Raw genomic sequence first — 25,477 nt, 5'->3', positions numbered from 1 at the left:
GAAGGGACCATACACTGTAGGAATATCTTTCAGTCAAAAATTGAATACTTGTAGAAATGATAAAGGATCCATATTCGTGGTTCTAAATATTCCATATTCTCTAACATATTATCTAGTAAAGATTAGCTAGAGCATAGTATTGGAGACCTTTATGTAGATTTACAACTAGCAATGTCTTAAATGTTGAGTACGCAAAATTATTAAAAGCATATGTTATTGTATATTATATAACACAAAGGTTTATCAAACTACATAGTCTACATCACTATGTCTAAAGAAAATATATTACCTTAGTAATGAGGTCGTTTCCATAAAACATCCCTACAGTATGCTAATATTTTATATATATATATATATATATATGTATATATATATATATATATATATATATATATATATAATACTCACAATTTCATTTTACTAACATAAAGCATATAATATTGCTTTGATTCCTCTTTGTCAATAGCGTTTGGTTATTGCTACATCAGAGTATAGGATAATGATGAAAATGGGAAAGTTGAGGAAAAGTATAGACTAATATTATCATTGCTACTCCAATGAAAAACCTGATGGATTCAGAAATACATGTCTGTAAGTGCCAAGCATTCTTAATGTTAATGATCGGCATGTACAAAGGTTATCTTAGATCACTGGCTTAAAGTGACGTGTTTATAAAGATGCAGGTTTCTTTCTGAACGCTAGTACGCAGGAAACACTAAAAATAAAATAAGTAGGCCGGTACTGTATGCTCTTCCGGCATTATTTTGTGGCAACTGTTGCAAAAATAAGACTTTTTAAAAATTGTGTTCCTGTAAAGGTAGAGAAGCATGCTAGAAGATAGATCAGATATTTTTATTCTAAGAAACTGATTCAAGATTGTGCTTTTATAATGAGATTCTCTTTACTCTACTACATGGATGTTTGGTATATTGATCAAGGCCTGAACAACTATCGAATAAAGTGATTTCTCTATATTATATGAGCTGATGTGATTTATTAATATAATTCTGTTAATCAATTTCTATGTATCTGTCAAATATATATGTATCTATAAAAATAATATTTTTGGAATATATATATATATATATATATATATATATATATATATATATATATATATATATAATATGTCGGTACTGTAACATAATTTGCATTCATAGCACTTAGCAACCAGTGGTATAGCGCAGGCTGATCTCTGGACATGTCCATTGTTAACAGCATTGTGAAGATTCACCCCCAGCCTGAAGATGCTAGACAGTAAAGCATAATGTGGCTAGCTCCATTTGTATTCCCATACAGCATAATGTAGTGTTTACATTCACAATAACAAGGGTTACACAAATACTAAAATAAAACCCACAGGAAATAGGTCAATGGAATTAAATGACAACTTTGATCTTTTGTAAATGTAAGACTTTGATTGTTACAATGCTAGTCCTGTGACTGCAGATTGTGTGCTGTGGCTTATACCCCCTCCCCCTCCCTGCTCTTTAAGGAGGTACAGTGGCACTGGTCACACATGCTCCCCATCCATACAATGTGACAGTGGTAAACTTACCTGGATAGCTTAGCAATCTTTGCAAAGCCAAACACATCCATGCATGCAGCTGTGCTCTCTTCTCCCGTTCAGTCAAGCAACATCCTTCTCTTATCACCGGTTTCAACAAACATTGGATGTCTTCTACATCAGAATGCAGCGCAGTATCATCCTAGGTCTGCAGTTTGGGAATGAATCACTCAGAAAGACCATTGATTCTATTTTTGCATCCAGCCAATATGACTGTTGAGAAATGTCAATATGACAGTATCTGGTCTTCAGGCTCCTTGCTGCATGTCTAATTTACAGCGTGCTATTGTACATTGTTCTGCATGTGTCCATGTAGCTCTTTTAAGCATCTTTGCTGTGCTTTCTTCATTGAAGACTGCTGATCGCAGGCAGTGAAATAGAAACAAAAGGGGAGGAGGTAGGAACAGCCAGTGTGCATGCAGTGAAGCAGCACAGAGAGAGGAAGGAGAGCTTCAGAGATGCAGTAAATCACCACTGCCTCTGCATAATGCTCACACTATTACCTTCGCTCTACAAGCCCTCTGACATCACGCAGTAGCCCTTACCCTTCACTGGTACTCAACATACACCTTCCGCGACTTGTGTCTGGCTAATCCAATGTTCTGTAAAAGTCAGAACGTTCTACCTTAAAAGTAATCAAAGCAAGATACATAGTCATTTCCAGAAAATAAAGGTCAAAATAACAATGGGGCAACAATATGTGAACATTAAAACATGGTATCAAGTGTAAGGATTGAAGTATGCAGGACACTACTGGAAGCTTCCACAAGTGTCAGTAGTTTGTAGGATGAGTAGATCCCTCAACCGTAAAGTATAAGCAGCACTTCAGCAGATTTTACAGAGAATATAGGCTGAATGGAGGAATGTCAGTAGCAACACTACTTCTAGTATAATGTAGCCAGGTCAGAGAGAAACGGTGAATAAGTCTGATTCACATCTTGGAGAAGAGATGTCTGCTCAGCAAAACATCATTCGGTCACCTAGACTGCTACCTCTAAAGAAGAGTCAACCCAGCCTAAACCTATACAATTACATAGAAAATAACTACATAAGGAGTTAAAGGGATATTCCATCACAGCCATTTAAGGCATATCCACAGGATGTGCCATAATTGTCCGATAGGTGTGGGTCTCACATCTGGTGAGGCGGCCACAGGCCATATCCAGATGGAGAATGAATGGAGAGGTGGCCCTGCTTCTGCATGGCTCTCTCCATTAATTTCTATGTGAGTAACGGAAATAGCCGAGCATACTTCATAGGAGGTATACAAACATCTAAGCATGTGTGTTCACCAGGCGGGTCTGAGGAACCCCATTCTGGAGATAGATATGGGTCCTGGAGGTGGAACCGCACCTATCAGACATTTATGGCATATCCTGAGGAAATAAAATAAATGTCTATTATGGGAATACCTCTTTAATATTCCTCGCCTTCCCAAAGTCTTGTCAACTCCTAGGGTCTATTAGACTCCTAGAGAATGTGTATGATTTTCTAATTCCTTTAAAGAAACATTTTGAACAAAACTGAACAACCAGTTTTGGCTGAAAGAGGGAGCTTTTCTCATTTCATAACTCCTTACTGTCCTAGGTTATCCATTTTATATCAAAGGGTAAGCTCTGTTCAGATCTTGCATTTTGTTTATTCTCAGCATATACTTCGCAAAACTTCCCTGAACTTATTGCCTCGTCGTATGCAACTGTATGCCATACAATGGAATATGTCACCCATTAACTCTCATTGTAAAAAAAATATACAATGTATATTTCATGTAATACGTTTATTTCCTGGATCTCCCCATGTAGGAAAAATAGTTGAAACATGTTATGCTGACACATAGTGCCCGAGCGCACTACAAAAGGATGCTCTTTTGACATACATCAGGCACATTATACATTGGGGACAATTTTAGGGTACACATCTGGAATATTTCATGATGACTATTCTGAACAAAAATGAGGTGTGAACATATCCAGAACCTGTTAGTTCTTCTTGGCCCTCCGGTAGGTTTAGACAGTTCATGTCTTATGCCAGCTCTCTTGCTACAATACATCATATACATCACATACTTCTCTAGGTACTTATGAATTGAGGAAGATTTATTTTGAATATTTGTACTTTATAAATTGTTATATACTTCTTTCACCTCTTCTTTTCTCCAACGGTCCTTCCCTTACTTACTCCCATTTATCTTTTCACCACGGGTGTAGCTACTAATCCCGTCCCACAAGGCAAACATTAAGTTGTGACAGCTCTTGCATGACAATCTAAGTCCCATCTCTACGAGCTTTTTTCATTAGCACTCCCTACATTACCCAGAACTCAGGGCACATCACATGCACCCCTAGCTACGTCCCTACTTTTCACTATACAGAATTCCTCCTAAAGTATATGAATTGCAGTGGCAAATGTTTCAATTGCCTAGGGATGTGTCATGTATATAGAATGTACCGCCACTTTGGAGAATATTTTTAAGAACTACTTTTCAAAATGAGTTTAAGAACTGCTTAGGTTCAGTCTCACTGTTATTTTCAGCATTTAATTTAAACTTGCCGTATCCTTGGAAACAGACTACAAACTGTCACTTTTTTACATTATAGTGAATACTAACTCAGGGTTAAAAATAATTGAGTTTGCAGATAAAAAAAAATGTTTATTTGTATAGTAAATTGGAAATGTTTGTGATTTATATTTGGTAAATCTGTTAAATCTTTCTGCCCAGGGAGAGCACTGGTGGAATTGAGTGTGATACAACAACTATCTCAATATTGATGCAACTATCTGAGAATACTTCTGCAAGAAATAAGCAATGGCAGTTCTTTCTACTGAAAGACCCTAAATATTGGATCTTAAAGTGTATGACCAGCTTATTAATAGCAATAATAGCAGATAGATCCCATTTGTACAATATAGATTGTCGTAACTAACATATAGGAATCTACAGTCTGCTGAAGAAAAACATCTCCAAGCAGCTCCGGATATTATCAAGCATAGGGATGTGCACAGTGCAGGAGAGATCAGGTATTAGGGAAATTAGGAAATGGTTTCTGCTATGTGGTTATAAAGGGGAGGGCTGTGGGCACTGTAGGCACTATGTAGCTGCTGTGGGAACTATAATCCGCTATTTATCTAGGCACTGTTTTACATGATATAGGCGCCAAATACAGAAAATAATACTGTATGGACATTGTGTAGGGCATGTGGGAAAAAATGTCTTCCCGGTTCCAAATATGGCAATCACAATAAATCACTGAATCAATGACCCATCTCCAATTATATTATTAGGCACCTAGGAGGAATCTGGCAGGGTGGAGCAGATGTACTTTGAGAGGCCCAGGAGTCAGGGGGGACATGTGGCACAAGAACTTCAGACCAATACTTCAGTGATCAAACAAAGTGTTCAGACAGTGCCCTCAACATTAGAGACAACTGTGTGACTCTTAAATGACAGATCTATGATCAATGCAGGACAGGAAAAAGAAGCTGAACTTGATCGGCTGCAGGGACAGCATTGGAGCCAGGTTAGGTGGACACAAGGGATGAAACATTAACCATTTAACGACCCTAGACCACCAGGAGTGTTACCACTAAACGTTTCACTAATCTAGACCATTATAGATGTTACTATTAACCCTTGACCGGACCCATCTGGTTCAATCCCAAGAGCACAATTTGATAAAAAAAAGTTAATTCTGACTATGATAGAAAGGTGTGTCAAATCACAGTGCATCGCAGCTTGCTGCGTTTTGAGCAGGGTGGCTGCCGATCGGTCAGAGTGTCTATGCTGACCCATACTAACTGCCAAAAGAGCATTTATTAGGCATGTGAGCATTGGAGCTGGACTGTGAAACAATGAAAGAAGGTGGCCTGGTCTGACGAATCATGTTTTCTTTTAAATCAAGTGGATGGACAAGTGCATGTGCGTCGCTTAGCTAGGGAAGAAATGGCACCAGGATGCACTCCTAGGAATAGGGAAAGGCGGTGGAGGCAGTTTAATGTTCTGGGCAATGTTCTGCTCAGAAACCTTGGGTCCTGGCATTCATATGGATGTTACTTTGGAAACAATACCACCCATCCTAACATTGTTGCAGACCAAGTACACCCCTTTATTCCAAAAATATTCCTTAACCGCTTAATTACAGGCCTATTTGCATTTTTTCTTTTTTTGTTCTTTCCTCCCTGCATTTGAAAAGCCATAACTTTTTTATTTTTCTGTCGACATAGCCACTTTTACAAAGAACAAAATATATATTTTTTTAAATTTACTTTGTGTCGCCACATTCTGAGAGCCGTAACTTTTTTATTTTTCAGTCGATTGAGCGTACATGTGACTTTTTGATCTCTTTAGGTTTTTTTTAGAGCTAAGGAAACCAAAAAACAGCAATTGTGCCATTTTTTATTTTTTTTTACAATGTTCACCGTTCGGGTTAAATAACGTTATATTGTACTAGTTTGGACTTTTACAGACGCGGCGATAACAGTTGTGATCATTTTTATTTTTGTGAACATTACTTTAGAGAATAAATGAAAAGGAGGTTTTTCTTTAACTTTTGGTATTGTTTTTTTACTTAAAAATACTTTAACAGGTTTTTTTTACTTTTTTTTTAAAGTCCATTAGGGAACTTGAACCAGCAATCGTTGGACAGCTTGCACTATATACTGCTATACTAATGCAGTATATCGCAATTTTGATAGGCTCCAATTAAAAGCTCTTGCACACGACCGAGGTTGTGACCAGAGTCCCTGCCTCCCCAAGGAACTGCTGTTCTGCACTGAACAAAATGATACAGTACGGAACAACACGACCCAACCTTTGTCGTGTGCAAGAGCTTTAAGCCGACACCCATTGACTTTGGAGCGCACTATTAACGCGCACTCTTACTTTCCTTTAACGCTTGTCACAATGCGCTAAGGGTTTAATGATAGAAGCATTTTACAGCAGGATAATGTGACATGCCACACTGCAAAAATTGTTCAGGAATGGTTTGAGACCCTGTTGCCAGTTCACTGGTTATCCTTCCTTGGACCACTTTTGGAAGGACCTGACATATAGGATATGCTCTGACCCAGGCGTCCAGCCATCACAAATTGGCCATTGCCAAAGTCACTCAGATCATTACGTTTGCCTATTTTTCCTGCTTCCAACACATCAACTTCAAGAACTGACTGTGTTCAATTGCTGCCTAACATATTCTTCTCCCATATGGGGCATTATAGATAACCATTCTTATGAATTTATATATGTAAATATGATTATATTGAAAATGTAATAGCACAGTAGCAAACTTTCATGTTGATGAAATAACATAAAGTGTTAATTCATTTGCTGGCTACCAAAATGTCATTCTTGTCTTTAATATCTGAATGGCAGCAGAATGCTTGAATTATAGATGAGACTATATTTAGATTGCAACAGTAGACAGTCTTTCCACATATGATCCAATGTTTTATTATTAGCGGTCTATGTTTACAGGAAATGGGATATTACCATTCCCTCACTTTTCTGGACAATCCCTGGATAAAATGGATACACAGGCATAATACAAGGGGATTAAATATGTGGTCTTTTTATAGATGATGAACTATATAGCAATTTTAAAAATAGAGGAAGTGTTTCAGTTGTTTGGCTTGGATACATTTCTCTGAAGTGATTATTGTCTCATAAAAATGATATATTTCTGTACACAGGATTCAAAGTGGGCAGCTAGTACAACTTCTATATTGCACATTCTTGTGAGTGCAGGATCTCTTAAGTAGATCAAAAGGAAATTGTGAAGTATTTATAGCAATATTTGAAACTAAACTACATGTAAAGGTAAACCTGTATAGTAACAATAACATACACTGTATGGGCAAAAGTATTGGGACACACCTCTTAATCAGTGAACTCAGGTCTTTCATTTAGTCCCATTATCACAGGTGTATAAAATCCAGCACCTAGCCATGCAGTCTGCCCTTACAGACATTTGTGAAAGAATGGGTCATTCTAAAGTGCTCAGTGAATTTGAGCGTGGTACTGTAATAGGATGCCACCGTTGCAAGAGGTTCGTGAAATTTCTTCCCTCCTAGATATTACACGATCAACTGTGAGTGGTATTATTGCAAGTTGAAGTATTTGGTAAACCATAGCAAATCAGACTACATAACGTTACAGATCGGGGTCGCTGAGTGCTGAGGCACATAGAAGTCGCCAATGCTCTGCTGACTCAATAACTGCAGAATTCCAAACCTCCTCTAGCATTAATATCAGCACCAAAACTGGGCGCCGGGAGCTTTATGGCATGTCCGAGTGGCTGCATGCAAGCCTTACATCCCCAAGCACAATGCCAAGTGTCAGATGGAGTGGTGTAAAGCACTTGACTCCGGAGCAGTGAAAACGTGTTCTGTGGAATGATGAATCACGCTTCTCTATCTGGCTGTCTGATGGAGAATATGGGTTTAACAAATGTCAGGAGAACGTTATCTGCCTTACTGCGTTGTGTCAACTATAAGGTTTGATGGAGGAGGGATAATGATATGAGGTTGGTCTAGGTCACTTAGCTCCAGTATAGGTAAATCTTAGTGCTTCAACATACCAAGACATTTTGGACAATTGTATGCTTCCAACTTTGTGGGAACAGTTTGGGAAGGCCCATTTCTCTTTCAGCATGACTGTGCCCCATTGCACAAAGCAAGGCCCATAAAGGCATGGTTGGGTGAGTTTAGTATGGAAGAACTTGACTAGCCAGCAGAGAGCCCTGACCTCAACCCCATCAAACCCCTTTGGGATGAACTAGAATGGAGATTGTGAGCCAGGCCCTCTCGTCCAACCTCAGTGTCTGATGTCACAAATGCTCTTCTGGATAAATGGGCAAAAATTCCCAGAGACACACTCCAAAACCTTGTAGAATGTCTTCTCAGAAGAGTGGAAGCTGTTCTAGCTGCGAAGGGGGGACCAACTACATATTAATGCATGGATTTAGAATGGGATGTTATAATGCAATGTGTAGGTGTCCCAAGACTTTTGTCCATATAGTATATATAGATATATTTTAAGAAAGAGAGAGAGAACTTCCTATATTTTATTTGAGGTCTATAAAAGCAAAATTAAAGAGATTATACATTGTCCATGTATTTGTCCACAACTGTAAATGGTACACGAAGATTGTATCATTTATGATTGTTCAAGTGCTTCATATTGTTTTCAAAGCCCAGAAAAAATTATTTTGGTTATAGTCAGTCAATCTTACAAGTGATTAATCGGGAAGTCATCGAAGCAAAGATGGAGCCTAATAAATGACTAGTGATAATCTGGTGAGGTAAATGCATAGTTATGGATTTTTTGATCATTAAGATCTGTTTCTTTTAGAGCAATGTCCAAATTCTAATAAAGATAATATAAATCACCATTTAAAGTGGGCAGCCACTGCTGTACTTGGGTCCTGGGCTTAAATCCATGGAGTTTGCATGCTCTCTCCGTGTTTGCGTAGGCCTCCACAGGGCACTCCACACACCCAAAAACACACCAATAGGCAAATTTGGAATTTTGATACATACAATCCTCAACATTGAAATTGTAACACCTTGAAGAAAAAGTTTTGGAATTCTGGAAATCACAGGATCGATAGACATGTTAATTATTAGCAAATTATAAAAAAAAAATGGATACAAAATATTCCAAACATCCTGATTTATTCAGTATTGAGTATGAGCGCCATGCGCAGAAATACATACACTTACATGCCGTGGCATGCTATCAATGAGGTTATTAATGGTTGTCTAAGGAATGGTATGCCACGCTGGATGCACTTGGGCATTAAAGATTGGCTGCTGGCAGCTCCCTTTGAAATTGCCGACCAATGATGTCCCAGATGTGCTCGATGGGAGACAAGTCTGGAGATGCTGCAGGCCATGGTAGCACGTTTTGGACACGCAAGCTGCTCAAAGTAGCAAGTGCAACATGCAGCGTTTTGTTGTGCTGTTGAAAAACGACTTCATGGACACTTTGGAGAAATGGCCATTCCACTGGTTCCACGACCAAGTCAATGTAACCCCGAACTGTTAGTGTCCCTGAAATTAATACTAGAGGGGTCCGGCGTACATTATGCCACCCCCCCTTAATCCCAGGAGTGGGATCGGTGTTACATTCCCTTGTGAGGGCCCCTTCATGGCGTTGCCCATGTGGTTTCCAGACCAATCTCAGGCTATCATTGTATTCGAGACCAAAATGGGACTCATCACTGAAGAGGATAGAGCTTCATTCCAGCCTCCATTGTCGTCTTGCTGTACACCATGATAGCCTATGAGAGCAGTGGCGTCTGGTCAATGGAACACCTGTAGCTGGACGTCTGGCTCATAGCCCAATGTCGTGCAAACTCCTTCTGATGGTCTGTGTCGACACTGGTTGCTGCTCTGGGCTTGGGTTGTGACGTCCAATTTCACTTGCAGTACAAAATGGATCACTACGCGCCATTCTTCCAACCAGACGATCCGTCCGTGCAGAGGTCTGCCTCCGCGCACCTCTCGCTGTCATTTCCATTCGTTGTTGTTCTCCCAACCTTTGGGACATGCAACATTGAACAGCACTGACATCTCGGCCTAGGCGCATAGCAATCTGCCAGAGTGATAAACCAAGGTCTTTCAGTTTAAGGACTCTGTACCTCTCAGTTTGCGAAAAGTGGCGATAACTGGCACATCGACAAACAGGAGACATCGGGCATTTATCCCACACCACTTGATCCAATTTTTGAGGTTTCATGTGGCTAAAAAAAAGTTTGCTTTCAATCTGGCTTTATGTCCCTGCCACATGCCACAGATTGGAGCTAGGTGATTGAAAATGTGAACATTTGCAGATTTTAATGACACCTGCTAGTTCTTCGATTTGCATAACCTTATGGCTTGCCCTTCTTAGTATTGCAATTTCAATGTTGAGTAGTGTATATATAATTAAATATAATATATTGTAAAGTCCTTGCCTGGGTTTAAAAAATTTAGCTCAACTTAGAAAATCAGGGACAGACATAATTTTCATTGACAAATTGGAAAGCTAAAAATGAATGATAAAGATGAAAAATGCTCAATATAGCTCAGAATACTAATATGAGCACATACAGAGCAAATTGTAATATTTACAATCATAATACCCTGTACAAACTCCCCCAATTTTATAAAAAATCATGGATGCATCTATTTGTTATTACAGACACTGGACATTTTATGGACTGCCCATGCATTTACGGACTGTTTGCAAATTTCAGTCTCATTTCTGGAGGATGAACTGTTATTGCTGTACCAATTCTCACCAGAATGCTAGTGTCCATTATTTTTTTTATAGATATCAATACAATAGTGCCCCCAACTGTGAGCTCTAATTCAAAACAATCATTGATCATTTCAGATGTTATTGTTTTGGAGTTAACCGTTTTCAATAAGTGCCATATTAACTTATCCCCTTCCCACTGCAGCCACTTTTGACTTTCCTGACAGCCTTATTTTTCATATCAGACATGTGTCACTTTATGTGGTAATAACTTTGGAATGGTTTTACCTATCCAAGCGATTCTGAGATTGTTTTCTCGTTACACCTTGTACTTTAAGTTGGTGGTAAAATTTGGTTGATAAATTCAGTATTTAATTGTGGAAAAACACCAAAATGTAGCGATAAATTGCAAAAAATAGCATTTTTCTAAATTTAAATGTATCTGCTTGTGAGACAGATAGTTATACCACACAAAATAGTTTCTAATTAACATTTCCATTTGTCTATTTTAGATTTGCATAGTTTTTTTAAGCGTTTATTTTTCTAGGACGTTACAAGGCTTAGAACTTTAGCAGAAATTTCTCACATATTCAAGAAAATTTCAAAAGGCTATTTTTACAGTGACCAGTTCAGTTGTGAAGTCGCTTTGAGGGGCCTATACAATACAAACCCCCATAAGTCACTCCATTTTAAAAATGACACCCCTCAAAGTATTCAAAACAACATTTAGAAAGTTTCTTAACCCTTTAGGCATTTCACAAGAATGAAAGCAAAACGGAGGTGAAATGTACACATTTATTTTTTTTTGTAGAGATTCATATTTAATTTTTTTTTTTTCTGTAACTCAGAAGGATTTACCAGAGAAACGCAACTCAATATTTATTGCCCAGATTCTGCAGTTTTTAGAAGTATCCCACATGTGGCCCTAGTGTGGTAAAGGAGTGAAGCACAGGCCTCAGAAGCAAAGGAGCACCTAGTGGATTTTGTTGCCTTCTTTTTGTTAGATTATATTTTAGCTACCATGTCAGGTTTGAAGAAGTCTTGTGATGCCGAAACAAAGGGAACACCCCCAAAAAGTTCCCATTTTGGAAACTACACCCCACAAGGAATTTATCTAGGGGTATAGTGAGCATTTTGACCCCACAGAGGTTTCATAGATTCTATTAGAATTTGGACGTGAAAATTAAAACATTTTTTTTTCCAATAAAATGTAGTTTTATCTAAAAAAAACAACAATGTCCACAAGGAATAAGGAAGAAAAAGCCCCCTAACATTTGTAAAGCAACTTTTCTGGAGTACGGAAATACCCCATATGAGATCATAAACTGATGTTTGGGTACACAGCAAGGATCAGAAGAGAAGGCTTTGGCTTTTGGAGTACAGATTTTGCTGGATTGGTTTCTTGACACCATGTTGCTTTTGCAAAGCCCCTAAGGTAACAGTACAGTGGAAACTACCCAAAAGTGACTCCATTTACGAAACTACATTCCTTGAGGAATTCATCTAGGGGTGTAGTAAGCATTTTGACCCCACAGGTGTTTCATAGATTTTATTAGAATTGGGCAGTGAAAAAAAAAAAAAAAATCCTTCTTCTTCAATAAGACGTAGCTTTAGCACAAAATTTTCCATTTTCCCAACAAGATCACTATGTGCTGAATAAATGAATGGAGAGAAGTGTATGACGCTGATTGGTCAGCGTCATTCACTTCTCTCCACAACGCCCACTTGGTCAAAAAGTAAAACACGCCCAGTTGTCTATTAAGAAAGTCATTAGCATAAATCGAAAATAGGTCATAACTCCGTCAAAATTGATAGTTTTTCTAAATAAAAAACACTGCTGTAATCTACATTACAGCGCCAATCACATTATGTAGAAGATAGGGCACTTATAATGTGGTGACAGAGCCTCTTTAAACACTGGGTTGAGGACACTGTGTTGAGCCTTGTTACGTGAGTAGAATATGGGTCACTTATTAATTAATATAAACTACTAGTTGGATGAGGGTGAAATTAGCTTTTTTTTTTAAAAATATTTTCTGGTCATTTAGAGTTCTCGAACCTCATTCACACGTTGGTATTAAAGGGAATGTGTTGCCAGCAAAACATGATTATTTTTTTTTTAGTTAAACAATTAGTGTATAGGTGATTAAACATTGTTCTATTTTTTTTTTTTTTCACGAGTCAGGAAATATTATAAATTGGATTCAATTGGATTCTAATTTATAATATTTCCCAGCACTGGTCACTAGATGGAGCCATTCCCAAAATTGCAGCATTGCATGTGGTAAAGCAACCACATTGCTTTATGCTGCAAAATTGGGTAAAAAGCCCTCGCTCTAGTGAGCTCTCAGCAGCCCCCCCTCCTTTATCCTGGCTAGTGCCGGGAGAAACGAGGGGTTTGAACAGTCTAACCTCCTACACTGTGTGTCGCCATTTTTTGAGCTAACACACAGTGTAGAAGGTTTACATACAGTAGTAAACACACACTGAACACAAACATACATAGAAATCCCTTACCTGCTCCAGTCGCCGCCGCTCCCTCCGGTCCATCCGCTCCGTCTGCTGCCGCTGCTCCATGTGCACAAGTCCGGAAGCCGCGACCGGAAGTAGTAATCTTACTGTCCGGCCGCGACTTCCGGTCCACAGGAAAATGGCGCCGGACGGCGCGCATTTCAAATTGAACTGTGTGGGAGCGGCGCATGCGCCGTTCCCACACAGCGGCGTACAATGTTAGTGGATGGAACGGGCCCCGTTCGCAGTCCCTATGGGACTGGAGCTGCCGTATTCCATGTCTGTATGTGTCGTTAATCGACACATACAGAAATGGAAAAAAAATGGCAGCCCCCATAGGGAAGAAAAAGTGTAAAAATAAGAAAAAGTAACACACAAACACACAAATTAATCCAAACGTTTTTAATAAAGCACTAACATCTTTAACATATTAAAAAAAAAATTGTGGTAACACTGTTCATTTAAATCCGACTTGTTTTTCCGCAGCAGAAATCTGAGGCTTTCACTCGATTTCTGCCAGCAACATGCCACTGAGATGCTGTGGGTTTGGAGAATATGCAGAAAAATTAACACTACTTATTTCCGAACTCATGTTTTTTTCCAAGGTGCGAACAAAAATTTTTGTGTAGAAATTTTTAATGGCATGACAGTAGGGTTGCAGAAACACTGTTTATAGGCATACAATGTGGATTGTCATCGGATTTGGTATGGATTGCTGCGTATCCACCAAAATCTGTGTCAAATTTGACACATTTGAAAAGAACCAGAGAGGGGCATGTTAAAATTCAACGTGCCCAATCCTTCCTTCCCCCTGACATCTGTTATTGGGGGAGATTAAAGAGACACCCATAAACATTACATAGTTGCATTGACATTTATCTAATATGTCTGCCCAGCTTAAGTCTAAGTAAAAAAAATAAGCCTCCTTAGGGAATTTTAATTTTTGCACCACCTTGCTTTGGGCGGTTTATGATCTAGACGGAGAGTCATATGAAAACAAATGTTTAGATTCTATTATAATGACAGGTTAAGCGCCATAAAGCATCGAGTAAATTCCTCGTAGTTTCACAATAGAACATTTAACCAATCAAGTTCTTCTAGCGCAGACTGGTTGACCATGTATTAATAACTTGATTATATTAAGTATTAAACTTGACTATTACAGAATATTCTTATCTTGGTTCTCTTTCCATCTGTTCTATTTTTATTCTCGCATTAATAGAACGTAGTCTCCTTGAGAATAACTAAATGTAAGCAAGTGTTTGAAAGCTGTGTCAAAACGCTTTGGAGTCCATCTGTATAATGTGCCCCCCTCCCCCCACTGCCGCTTATCAGTTTCTACTGAAATGTTACAGTATAGAAATGTGAGAAATCCTCTAGAGATTCCGTAGAACACTATTCAGTGGACATACATTACATATCAGGCAACAGGATTTTGTATCAACATAAAAAACATATTAACCTTTCAGTGATATATGTTTAACCCACGCATATACTAAAGCTATAGCCAAAGATAGAGTTTCTACATTTCTGTGAAAATAATTATATTTACATTCTCCATGGAGCTTTATGTTATAGCTCAAGTGTGAATAATAGAAGATGCAAAATTGTTATTATTGCATCTTCCTCTGTTTACTGAGAATAGGAGCATCAAGAATGAATCGATGACTGCGAGCAATTTATGAACAGAAAAAATAACACAGCATATGCAAATGCATTATTTGTCTTTTAGATATATACAATGGACTAGAGCAATACTCAACATTATACATGCAGATGCCTGCAAATGTGGGTTGACTTAAATAAAAATGTCACCTACCTTGGCATTAACAAATTTGAATTTGCCCATTTGTTGGTGAAAATGAGCAACATTGAAGCAGTAAAGAATAGTGCTGTATGTCAGAAAGTAATGTCTAATATGATTAATAAGCTAGTCTAACTGATATCTTATCTTTCAAGCTGCGAAAGCGTCAGTACGTCCCTCTGCTTCTGTAAGGCTAAATTAAGACGACCGCAGTATACACCCGTGTGACGGCCGTTAAAACAACTTTAGAAGCAACACGGTGCTCAACTCATTGGAACAAACTTTAATAAGGTACTGTAGATTCTTCCTTTCAAAACTATGTTAGATTTTCCACTGTATTGACCCCACAATGGTGCATATGCCTTAAATTCCGCACCAAGACAAAGATAAATTTGGTGGCATATATCTTTATTTTATATCTATATTTTATATCTGTGTATAAAATATATATTTTTACATCTACAATAACACATAAGAACATGGAAAAAGAAGGGAAAAAAATCTGCTCCCAGACGTGAAGCATTTTTACCATCACACAAAGTGATGGCATATTTTAAGGATAAGCCATCACATTGCGATCGTTAGGGGTTCAATTGCGGGGACCCCCACCGATTCTGACATTGAAGGGCCTGCATAGCTGCTTTAGTGCTTCTTTAGCACTGCGTCCCCCTTCACTGTTTTACCCTGCTCAGCGGTGCTACCGGCAATCCGCTGTGCAGGGAACTGCAAACTGCATCTTTGCTCAATTCTAGTTAATGGGGCCGTGCTTTAGTTTTTTGCATATCGGGTGACCAGAAGCATCACTGTGCAAGGAAAAACTGAGAAGGGGATGCAACACTAAATCAGCATTCTAGGGATAAGCCATCACGTTGTTTGATGGGTTTAACCCTTTAGCAGGCTTTTGTGTTGTTGTACCGTCTATTGACTCAAAACTAGGTGATGATTTATGCTTGATCTATTTATATTACAGTGAAATTAATCTGGGTGGGAGTTAAGGGCCGTATGAGGTCAGCACATACATTTTTGTTAAAATCTCTTTTAATGAAGCGCTTCCAGTTGCTTTGTTCTTTCTCTACATTTCCTTCTCTTTTCAGGTCAACTGAACTCATGCAATTTACGCATTACCTCGTTTGCTGTAATTAGTAACACTTTACACGCATTCTAACTTTTAATGATATGATTCCTCAGCGGACCAGGCCAATGCTAAAAAACAACCAAAACTACAACTAAAAAAATAGATAGATTTAGAAACAAGAGAACCTTTATATTGTTCATACATAAATTAATTTCTTCATTGCATGTAGTAGCCTACTTACACCGGTATTACTATCCTCCATCCAACCTCCACTTAGTGGGGAAAAACAAACATGTTTAGTTAACCTACCCAAATTCACTGGCCAGAAGGTACATAACCCAGAGGATTCATTAAATAGTATGTTACTTTTGTCACGTGTTTATCTGCCCTACACAATTCAGAATCACAATCCATTAAAGAAAAATTAGCAAATTAGAACTGACATCTTTTTTGGCAGTTTTGCCTTATCAGTGGATCCCTTGATGCCAAGCAGTGGGTGTAACCACCGACAAAGAACACCAATGTATCTTAACGTTATCCTTCATTGTCTATAAATATTCATGAAATATGACTGTTTCTTCCTCTTATTCAGATTGCTATAAGTAGCATAAATTTGTATCCGATTACAGAATTAGATGTTGCATATAAATTGATTGTGAACATGGCTATACTTTCCTACATTGTTCCTTACATTAAATAGTATACAGCACAGTGATTCACTTTTTTACGATGACCGTCGACACAAATATTAATTAATAAGAGGGAATTGGTCACCAGTAAAATCTACTTTTTGACTTCTAGTTTCTTCATAGCCTCTATTAAACTAGTAATGGAATTTCTGAAAACAACTATATACTTTCTTTTATTTACCTTGTTTACGTATACCAAAAATCCCTAAGACACAGCAGTATTAACCCCTTCATGAACAGACCATTTTGTGCGTTGATGACCAAGGATTATTTTTTGTTTTTTCACTATTGCATTCTAAGAGTCATAGCTTTTTTATTATTCCGTCGACATAGCCGTATAATGGCTTGATTTTTGTGGGACGAGTTGTGTTTTTCAATTGCATCATTTTTGGGTGCATATAATATATTGATTAATTTTTATTAACTTTATTTTAGTAAAGAATTGAAAATAAAAAGCTATTCCAGCATTGTTTTTCACGTTATAAATTTACGCCGTTCACTATGCGGCATAAATAACATGTTACCTTTATTTTATGGGTCGGCACAATTATGGGGGTACCAAATATGTAAAGATTTTATGTTTTCTTAAGTTTGCAAAACAAAAACCCTTTTAAAATCTGGGCATTTCTAGAGCCGTAACTTTTTTTTTTTTCGTCGATGCAGCCATATGTGAGCTTGTTAGTTGCAGGACAAGGTGTAGTTTTAATTGATATTATTTTGGGGTACATGGGACTTATTGATTGACTTTTATTTTATTTTTTATGGTGGGAATGGGAGAAGAAATTTAATTTTTCCATACCTTTTTGCTTTTTTTTTGGACGCCGTTCACCCGGTGGTTTAATTAATGTGTTAACTTTATTGTTTGAGTCGTTACGATCGCGGTGATGCCATATATGTGTATGTGTTACTTTTATTTTACACTTTTACTAAATAAAACTACTTATTGGGGAAAAAAGTGGTTTTGTTTTATTTTTACTGATCTTTTTTTTTTTTTTACATAAACTTTATTTAACTGTTTTACATTTTTTTTTTGTCCCACTATTGCCTGTCCTGGTAAAACTGACTGGCAATCTATTAGGCCATGCCTCTGGCATGGGCTAATAGGCAGATGCCGAAGACAGACCTGGGGGCCTTTGTTAGGCCCCTAGCTGCCATGGAAACCCAACGACGGCCCGCGATTTCTTTTCAGGGCGCGCCGATTGGTTGACAGAGGGAGTTCCCTCCCTCTGTCAAACATATTAGATGCTGCTGTCACTTTTGACAGCGGCATCTAATGGGTTAAACTGCCGGAATTGGAGCGCGCTTTGATTCCAGCAGTTGCGGCAGAAGTCAAGCTGTGATATATCTGTCGCTCGTCGTTAAGGGGTTAAAGTAGGTGCTTAAATCTGTTTCTGAAAAGTTCTAGCAGGAAAATCTTTACTTCTGGGGTTTCTAATTGTATACAATTGATTGATTGATTGATTGATTGATTGATTGATTGATTGATTGATTGAAAAAAAATCAGATAGTGGGTCAAAGGTTATTTTGATGCTAATGCCTGTCCTGCAGGCATCCATGGGCCAAACTAATCATTCTAAATCTATGCCACCTTATTGCTCAGAGAACATGAAGCAACCTTTCCTAGAAACTTCAATAATGATAGCAAGCTGGCTGCAAAGAAAAATGATCTTATATTATTGAAAAAATGTTCCTTCAATATTCAATAAATCACTGTACAGCTTAAGCTATTAACCTTTACTCACCCCATGTCATACATTTACATCATGGGAACTATACAATTCCCACAAACTTATGTAAATGTACAACATCGTGATGGTGCGGGAGCTGTATTCACGCCGTAAAAATAAAAATTTTCTGCCTCCAAACTATGAAAAAAAATAATACAATTTCTCTTGCATAAAACAAGGCCTCATACAGCCACATCAATGAAAAAATAAAAAAGTTATAGCTGCTGAAATGCAGAGAGGTAAAAACTGAAAAATGTGGCTGGTCATTAAGACCTTTTCAGGCATGGTCATTAAGTGGTTAAAAAACACAAGTCCCCCCGCAAAAATAAGCTGATGGAAAAATAAAAAAAGTTATCGATCTTGGAATGCAGCAAATCTAAAAATAAAATTAAAAAAAAACTATATATATATATATATATATATATATATATATATATATATATATATATTTGTTTTTTAAGTGTTCTTATGCAAAAGTAGTAAAACAGAAAAAAAAACTAAATAAATTTGGTATCGCTGTAATCGTAGTGACACACAGAGTAAAGTTAACTTGTCATTTATACTGCACGGAATTTTTTGCTACGCTACCCCAAAAAATGTTTTAGAAAAGTTACACAATACATTATATGTACCCCAAAATAGTGCCAATAATAAATACAACTTGTCCCACAAAAAACAAGCCCTCATGCGGCCATATTAACGGGAAAATAAACGTATGTTTCTTTTTTTTCTTTTTTTAATACTTTATTTGATTTTCCATCTATATAAAAACATATTATCCACTCGCAGGTGGAATTTTACATAAACAAACATTTGTGTTAACAAATAATTATTTCTAATATACTTTGTCCATGAACCCTAAAAACTCCCTTCACTCCACCTCTCCACTGTCTGTGATAAGTGCTGATCCTCTTTCTTTTCATTTTTTTTTTCCTTTTCCTTCTCTTTCCCCTTTCTTCTCTCTTACTTTCAATTTATGTACATCTCTTGAAACTCTGTTCTAGATAGTGTTCTATTAACAATTGGCTTCCATTCTTTATTCCATTCTGCTGGATTATTTTCTCTTTTTAGTTTGTTTTTGTCTATCTACTGCAAATACAATATTTTTTTCCAGAATCTCTTAACCCTGGAAAAAAGATTGGATATGCATAGATACCCACTCTGATAAGGTGATTTTTGTTATTTTTTTTTGCTGAAGTGTCATTAAATGAACCAGATGGGAAAGATTGCTTACTTTTTCTCCCGAGTTAAACTGTATCAGACACATCCATTCATCTAATTTTATATCTTTATTTAATACATAGCTCATTTATTTTTCTACCGAAAACCATAACCTTCTAATTGCAGGGCTTTGCCAGAAACAGTGGACCCATCCTGCATTGACCTCCCCACATTTCGGGCATTGTCGTGTATAATTGGGTATGTAGTTTTCATAAGGCATATTAAATGCCCTATAAAGTCTAGCCTCTACCTTCCACTGCATCTGTCTTAGATTTTCATATGGCATTGCACTGCTAACCCATGCCCATCCCTTTACCAAATGTTCTTCTATTTCTTCCTCCGAAAGCTGTGCGTCCAAATCCCTTTTCCATTTTTGTATTACATTACTTAAACCTTTCTTATCCTCCTTAACCGGCAGTTTCTTTCTAATAAATGCAATTGATGGAATGCCTTGCATAATTCTCATCATATTTCTAAATTCTTTTTGTTTAGTGCCCAATAATTTTTATAGATCCCCACTTTTTTTATTATATGGCATATCTGAATATATTGCAAAAATAAACCTTGCTCAAGACCGAATTGTCCCTTTATTTGATCAAAGGATTTAATTCCTTTGTTTTGTTCATCTATCAGGTCAGAGATTCTGCATATACCTTTTTGAGCCCATCTCTTTATCCGGCCTATGTCATTCTGGTGGCCTTTAAGTTGTAAATATTCGCCAATGGTCAGGAGCCCTGACAAACTATAAGATAGATCAAAGCTTTTTCTCAACAACTTCCATACTACTTTAGAGTTCCTCAACAAAACTGAGGATCCGGTCCTCAAAGGACCCACACCAGAGGGTTGATGAAGATATACCTGCAAAGAGTTTGGTGCCGCTAATTATTTTTCAGTTTTCGGATTAACAAATTTATTATGGTCATTTATCCACTCTATAACGTACATGCAATATTGTATGCCCTAAAGTCTGAAAGTATGTTTCCTGGAGTACGACGATGAAAAAACAAGAAAAAATTGCCACATCCTGAAGACTAAAATAGTTTACTTCCTTAACCCCTTAGTGACCACCAATATGCATTTTTCACGGCGGTCACTAAGGGGCCTTAGGCTAGGGTGCTCGGCTATCTGATGACAGCCGGGTTCCTGCTTCAATGGCCGCAATCAAGGTTTACTTCGATCGCAGCCGTTTAACCCATTAAATGTTGCGGTCAATAACGACCGCTGCATTTAAATCATTTACAGATGGAGGGAGCTCCCTCCATCACCCATTGGTGGTCAGCAAATACAATCGCGGGCCTCCGAAGGGGTGCCATGGCAGCCGGGGGCCTGATAAAGACCCCCAGTTCTGCCCTGGGCATATGTCTATTGGGACGTGCCAGAGACACGTCCTAATAGATTGCCGGTCAGCTTTACACTGGCAGGCAGTAATGCTCTGGTATACTAAGTATACCAAAGCATTATAACAGCGATTTAAAGATTGCACAGTGAAGTCCCCTAGTGGGACAAAAAAAATAAAAAGTGGTTTTATTTAGTAAAAGTGTAAAAAATAAATAAAAGTAGACATATATGGTATCGCTACAACCATAATGACCCAAACAATAAAGTTACTATGTAATTTAAACCGCAAGGTGAGCACCGTGAAAAAAGCCGCAAAAAACAATGGCGAAATAGCTTTTTTTTCCATTACCCTCCAAAACATTCAAAATAAAAGTTAATCAATATGTCCCATGTACCACAAAACAGTACCAATCAAAACTACGTCTCGTCCCGCAGAAAACAAGCCACAAAAGCGACAGAGCAAAAACAAATTATTTTAGTTCAAAAGACTTTTTATTGTGCAAAAGTAGTAAAACATAAAAAAACCTATGCATATGTGGTATCGCCGTAATCGCACCAACCCATAGAATAAAGGTAATGTGTTATTTACGCCGCACAGTGAGTGACGTGAATTTAAAATGCATAGAACAATGGCGGAATTTGAGGGGTTTTTCTATTCCCCCCCAAAAAAAATGTTAATAAACGTTAATCAAAAAATTATATGTACCCCAAAATGGAGCCATTAAGAAGTACAACTAATCCCGCAAAAAACAAGTCCTCACACAGCTATGTCGATGGAAAAAGAAAAAAGTTATAGCTCTTTGAGTGCGACTATAGAAAACCCCCAAAAAATAGCTTGGCCATTAGGGCCTAAAATAGGCTGGTCACTAAGGGGTTAGAGATCCTTGATCTTGTCCAGCATAATACTAAAATATACAGTCTAACAATGTATTGTTTAGGCAAGGATTCTGACCCTGCAGTCTACGTTATTCACATTTGTTGTGTACTTCATTTCTATCTATTATTCATTGTTATAAACCATTTCAGGCTGGAAAGAGGATGATTATAGTGTTCGTCAATGGGATTACTGAGAGGAAGTCCAGAAAATGTCCGCCCGCTTGACTACTACTTTATCCCACGTAAATCCTGTTCTAGGAACATTTGCACTTATTGATCAATTATATCAAGGTTTTTTTACTACTGTATTTGAAAAAAGGTTGTAAAATTTCTAGTATTAAGTATTGTTAAACAAGAAAAAAATTTTACGATTTGAATACATTTAGCCATGTTACATAACAACCATAATAGTTATTTGACCCATGAAACTTGATTATATGCATTTATATTATGTATTTTTCTGCCAGTGTAGAACTGTATTAAAATGATGTTGATATCTGTACAGCTCTGTTCTTGTTATCAAAGCCTAGTCTATGGGATACAGTGCGTGTAAAATGTACTTTTGAAAAATCTGTGAGGATTAACATTTTGGAGTTTGCTCTAAATCTTCAGATGAAAAGAGCATATTAGCCGAATTCAAGAATCATGTGCGCAAGCAATAATTTGATATTTTTAAGACTCCGTTCATATACTCTTTATTTTGTATCTAGAAAGGGTTAAATGCACATAAAAAAACAAATATCCAGAATTATTTAAATAAAAAGACAAAAAACAGAGAGATATAGCCCAATACTTAACACACTACCTATAGAGAATAAAGGTGTGGTCGACAATTAAAACGGTAACGCTGTCTAACTTTATTACAGTGTACATTATATTCTTAAAATATGCACAATGATAAGATTATTTAGTTCCGTTATTGATTCAAATTTACTGCCTGTAGTAGAACGATTAAAATATTGTTTAATTGATAATAATTATTAAAAATGGGCTATCCTAGCCCTAATAACAATAGAACAGGCTCAGATAACTCCGAGCAAAACCTCACGGCGCGTGTGCGGCCAATGCATTAGAGCCGTACACGCGCCGTGAGGTTCAATTTAGCACACAACTGTGCTTACCGGCAGTAATAGAATACAACTAATAAACCGAATTGAGAGTCCCTGATGATGTGTCACATGTATTAGTGTCACGGAAACGCGTTGGACTGTCTCCTATGTCAGTTAGGTGCGTCAGTGCAGTATACTATAAGTGGAGAGGTTTTGCTCAGTGTTTGGAATAACGTCATCCCACGAGTTTTCCTCTCTTCATGACTGACTACCTTATCTGAGCCTGTTCTATTGTTATTAGGGCTAGGATAGCCCATTTTTAATAATTATTATCAATTAAACAATATTTTAATCGTTCTACTACAGGCAGTAAATTTACATTATATTCTTGTAACCATAGTAACTTAAAGAGGTTGACCAATTTGTATAATCATTTATTATCAGGGTCCCCAGATGATAAGCTGATCACAGGGTTAACCGCTGCTTGAACCCGCAGTGATGAACTATAATCTAAATGGGAACCTGAAAGCAGTATTCCATGCTGTAGCACCACCACAGGAGAAATTAGGTATTACATGGTGCCCATTAAGAATAATGGGATGTTTGTGTAATACACAGATGTGGCAAGCTCCTCAGATAGAAAGATTCTCTTTGTAGAAGCTCTGGCTTATTGATAAGGGTCCCAAATGAGGTACAGTACTCTTGTCTATTAACTCAGAATGCCCTAATAATATATTTTAAAATAGGTTTTCAAAAGCAGAAAACACCTTTAAAGAGGCTCTGTCACCAGATTTTGCAACCCCTATCTGCTATTGCAGCAGATCGGCGCTGCAATGTAGATTACAGTAACGTTTTTATTTTTAAAAAACGAGCATTTTTGGCCAAGTTATGACCATTTTCGTATTTATGCAAATGAGGCTTGCAAAAGTACAACTGGGCGTGTTGAAAAGTAAAAGTACAACTGGGCGTGTATTATGTGCGTACATCGGGGCGTGTTTACTACTATTACTAGCTGGGCGTTGTGTATAGAAGTGTCATCCACTTCTCTTCACAACGCCCAGCTTCTGGCAGTGCAGCACTGTGACGTCACTCACAGGTCCTGCATCGTGTCGGCACCAGAGGCTACAGATGATTCTGCAGCAGCATCGGCGTTTGCAGGTAAGTCGATGTAGCTACTTACCTGCAAATGCTGATGCTGCTGCAGAATCAACTGTAGCCTCTGGTGCCGACACGATGCAGGACCTGTGAGTGACGTCACAGTGCTGCACTGCCAGAAGCTGGGCGTTGTGAAGAGAAGTGGATGATACTTCTCATCAGAAAGCCCAGCTAGTAATAGTAGTAAACACGCCCCGATGTACGCACATAATACACGCCCAGTTGTACTTTTACTTTTCAACACGCCCAGTTGTACTTTTGCAAGCCTCATTTGCATAAATACGAAAATGGTCATAACTTGGCCAAAAATGCTCGTTTTTTAAAAATAAAAACGTTACTGTAATCTACATTGCAGCGCCTATCTGCAGCAATAGCAGATAGGGGTTGCAAAATCTGGTGACAGAGCCTCTTTAAACATCTGCATAAAATACCTTTTGCAGTAACATTTATTAAAGGGGCTGTCTAATCTTTACACCCACTTTATATAGGGTAAAACCATAGAATTCTGTCATTTTAGAAAGGATAGAGTTAATATGTGTCCCATGTCCTTGCCTTTGTAACTAATTTCAGACTGAAATATTACAATAACTTTTTTTATCATCTCTTTAGGAATTTATTTTGATTGGATCATGGCATGATGCATGTTGAGACCTTCTAGACTCCTTCACATTGCTAGAAAGCTTTTACTTAAAGGAGTTGTCCCAGAATTAATAATAAAAAAAGAAAATTAGATAATATAGTGCATGACAATCTCTTTCTAACAAATCTAGAACCAGTCCTGTATCTAACATGGATCCAGGGGTCTCACTATTCATTGCTGCAATTGCTCTGCTAGATTTTCTTCAGGCTGGCATAGTTTGTCCAGACAGATCGTTCTGTTTTACATCATCTGCCTCCTCTCTAGGAGAAGTTTTACAAATGCCCCATTACATGTGTTTTAGAAGGAGAGTCCAGCCCTATATAAATCAAGAAGAGGGAGAGCCTGCGGGCGGCTTACACACAGTGAGAGGATGAGCAGGAGAGGAGAGAGCTCAATGCAGTATGTAAGCAATGCTCTATGCAGGCCCTCTCTTCACCTAAGCAAACTGCTGGCTCTCCTGTGTGTTTCTTACTGTTTGAGTCTCCATCACACTACAAGCTGTGTTAGCTTCTTCTCTACTTCTTTACTGATATGCAGAGAAGGCATTTCATTTTGGTTGTGGCATTTGGAGAATGGAACTTATCATGTAC

The 25,477-nt window shown here is 37.8% G+C and overlaps 1 protein-coding gene across 2 annotated transcripts in view; it reads right to left on the bottom strand.

Moving 5' to 3' along the window:
* Positions 1-2,003, bottom strand: part of FRMPD4 (FERM and PDZ domain containing 4) — a 433,432-nt gene extending 431,429 nt beyond the window's left edge. The window contains exon 1 of one of the 2 annotated variants that reach the window (XM_075852758.1): positions 1,559-2,003. In XM_075852758.1, the coding sequence (XP_075708873.1) occupies positions 1,559-1,599 (41 nt within the window). In that variant the 5' untranslated portion in view covers positions 1,600-2,003. The remainder of the gene's footprint in view (positions 1-1,558) is intronic. The other variant, XM_075852756.1, reaches the window with a different exon arrangement.
* Between the last annotated feature and the right edge of the window lie 23,474 nt (positions 2,004-25,477).

The sequence above is a fragment of the Rhinoderma darwinii genome, chromosome 2 (assembly GCF_050947455.1).
Source record: "Rhinoderma darwinii isolate aRhiDar2 chromosome 2, aRhiDar2.hap1, whole genome shotgun sequence".
Taxonomy (NCBI): domain Eukaryota; kingdom Metazoa; phylum Chordata; class Amphibia; order Anura; family Rhinodermatidae; genus Rhinoderma; species Rhinoderma darwinii.
The sequence above is the reverse complement of the archived record's forward strand: the minus strand, read 5'-3'. Positions and strand labels throughout refer to the sequence as shown.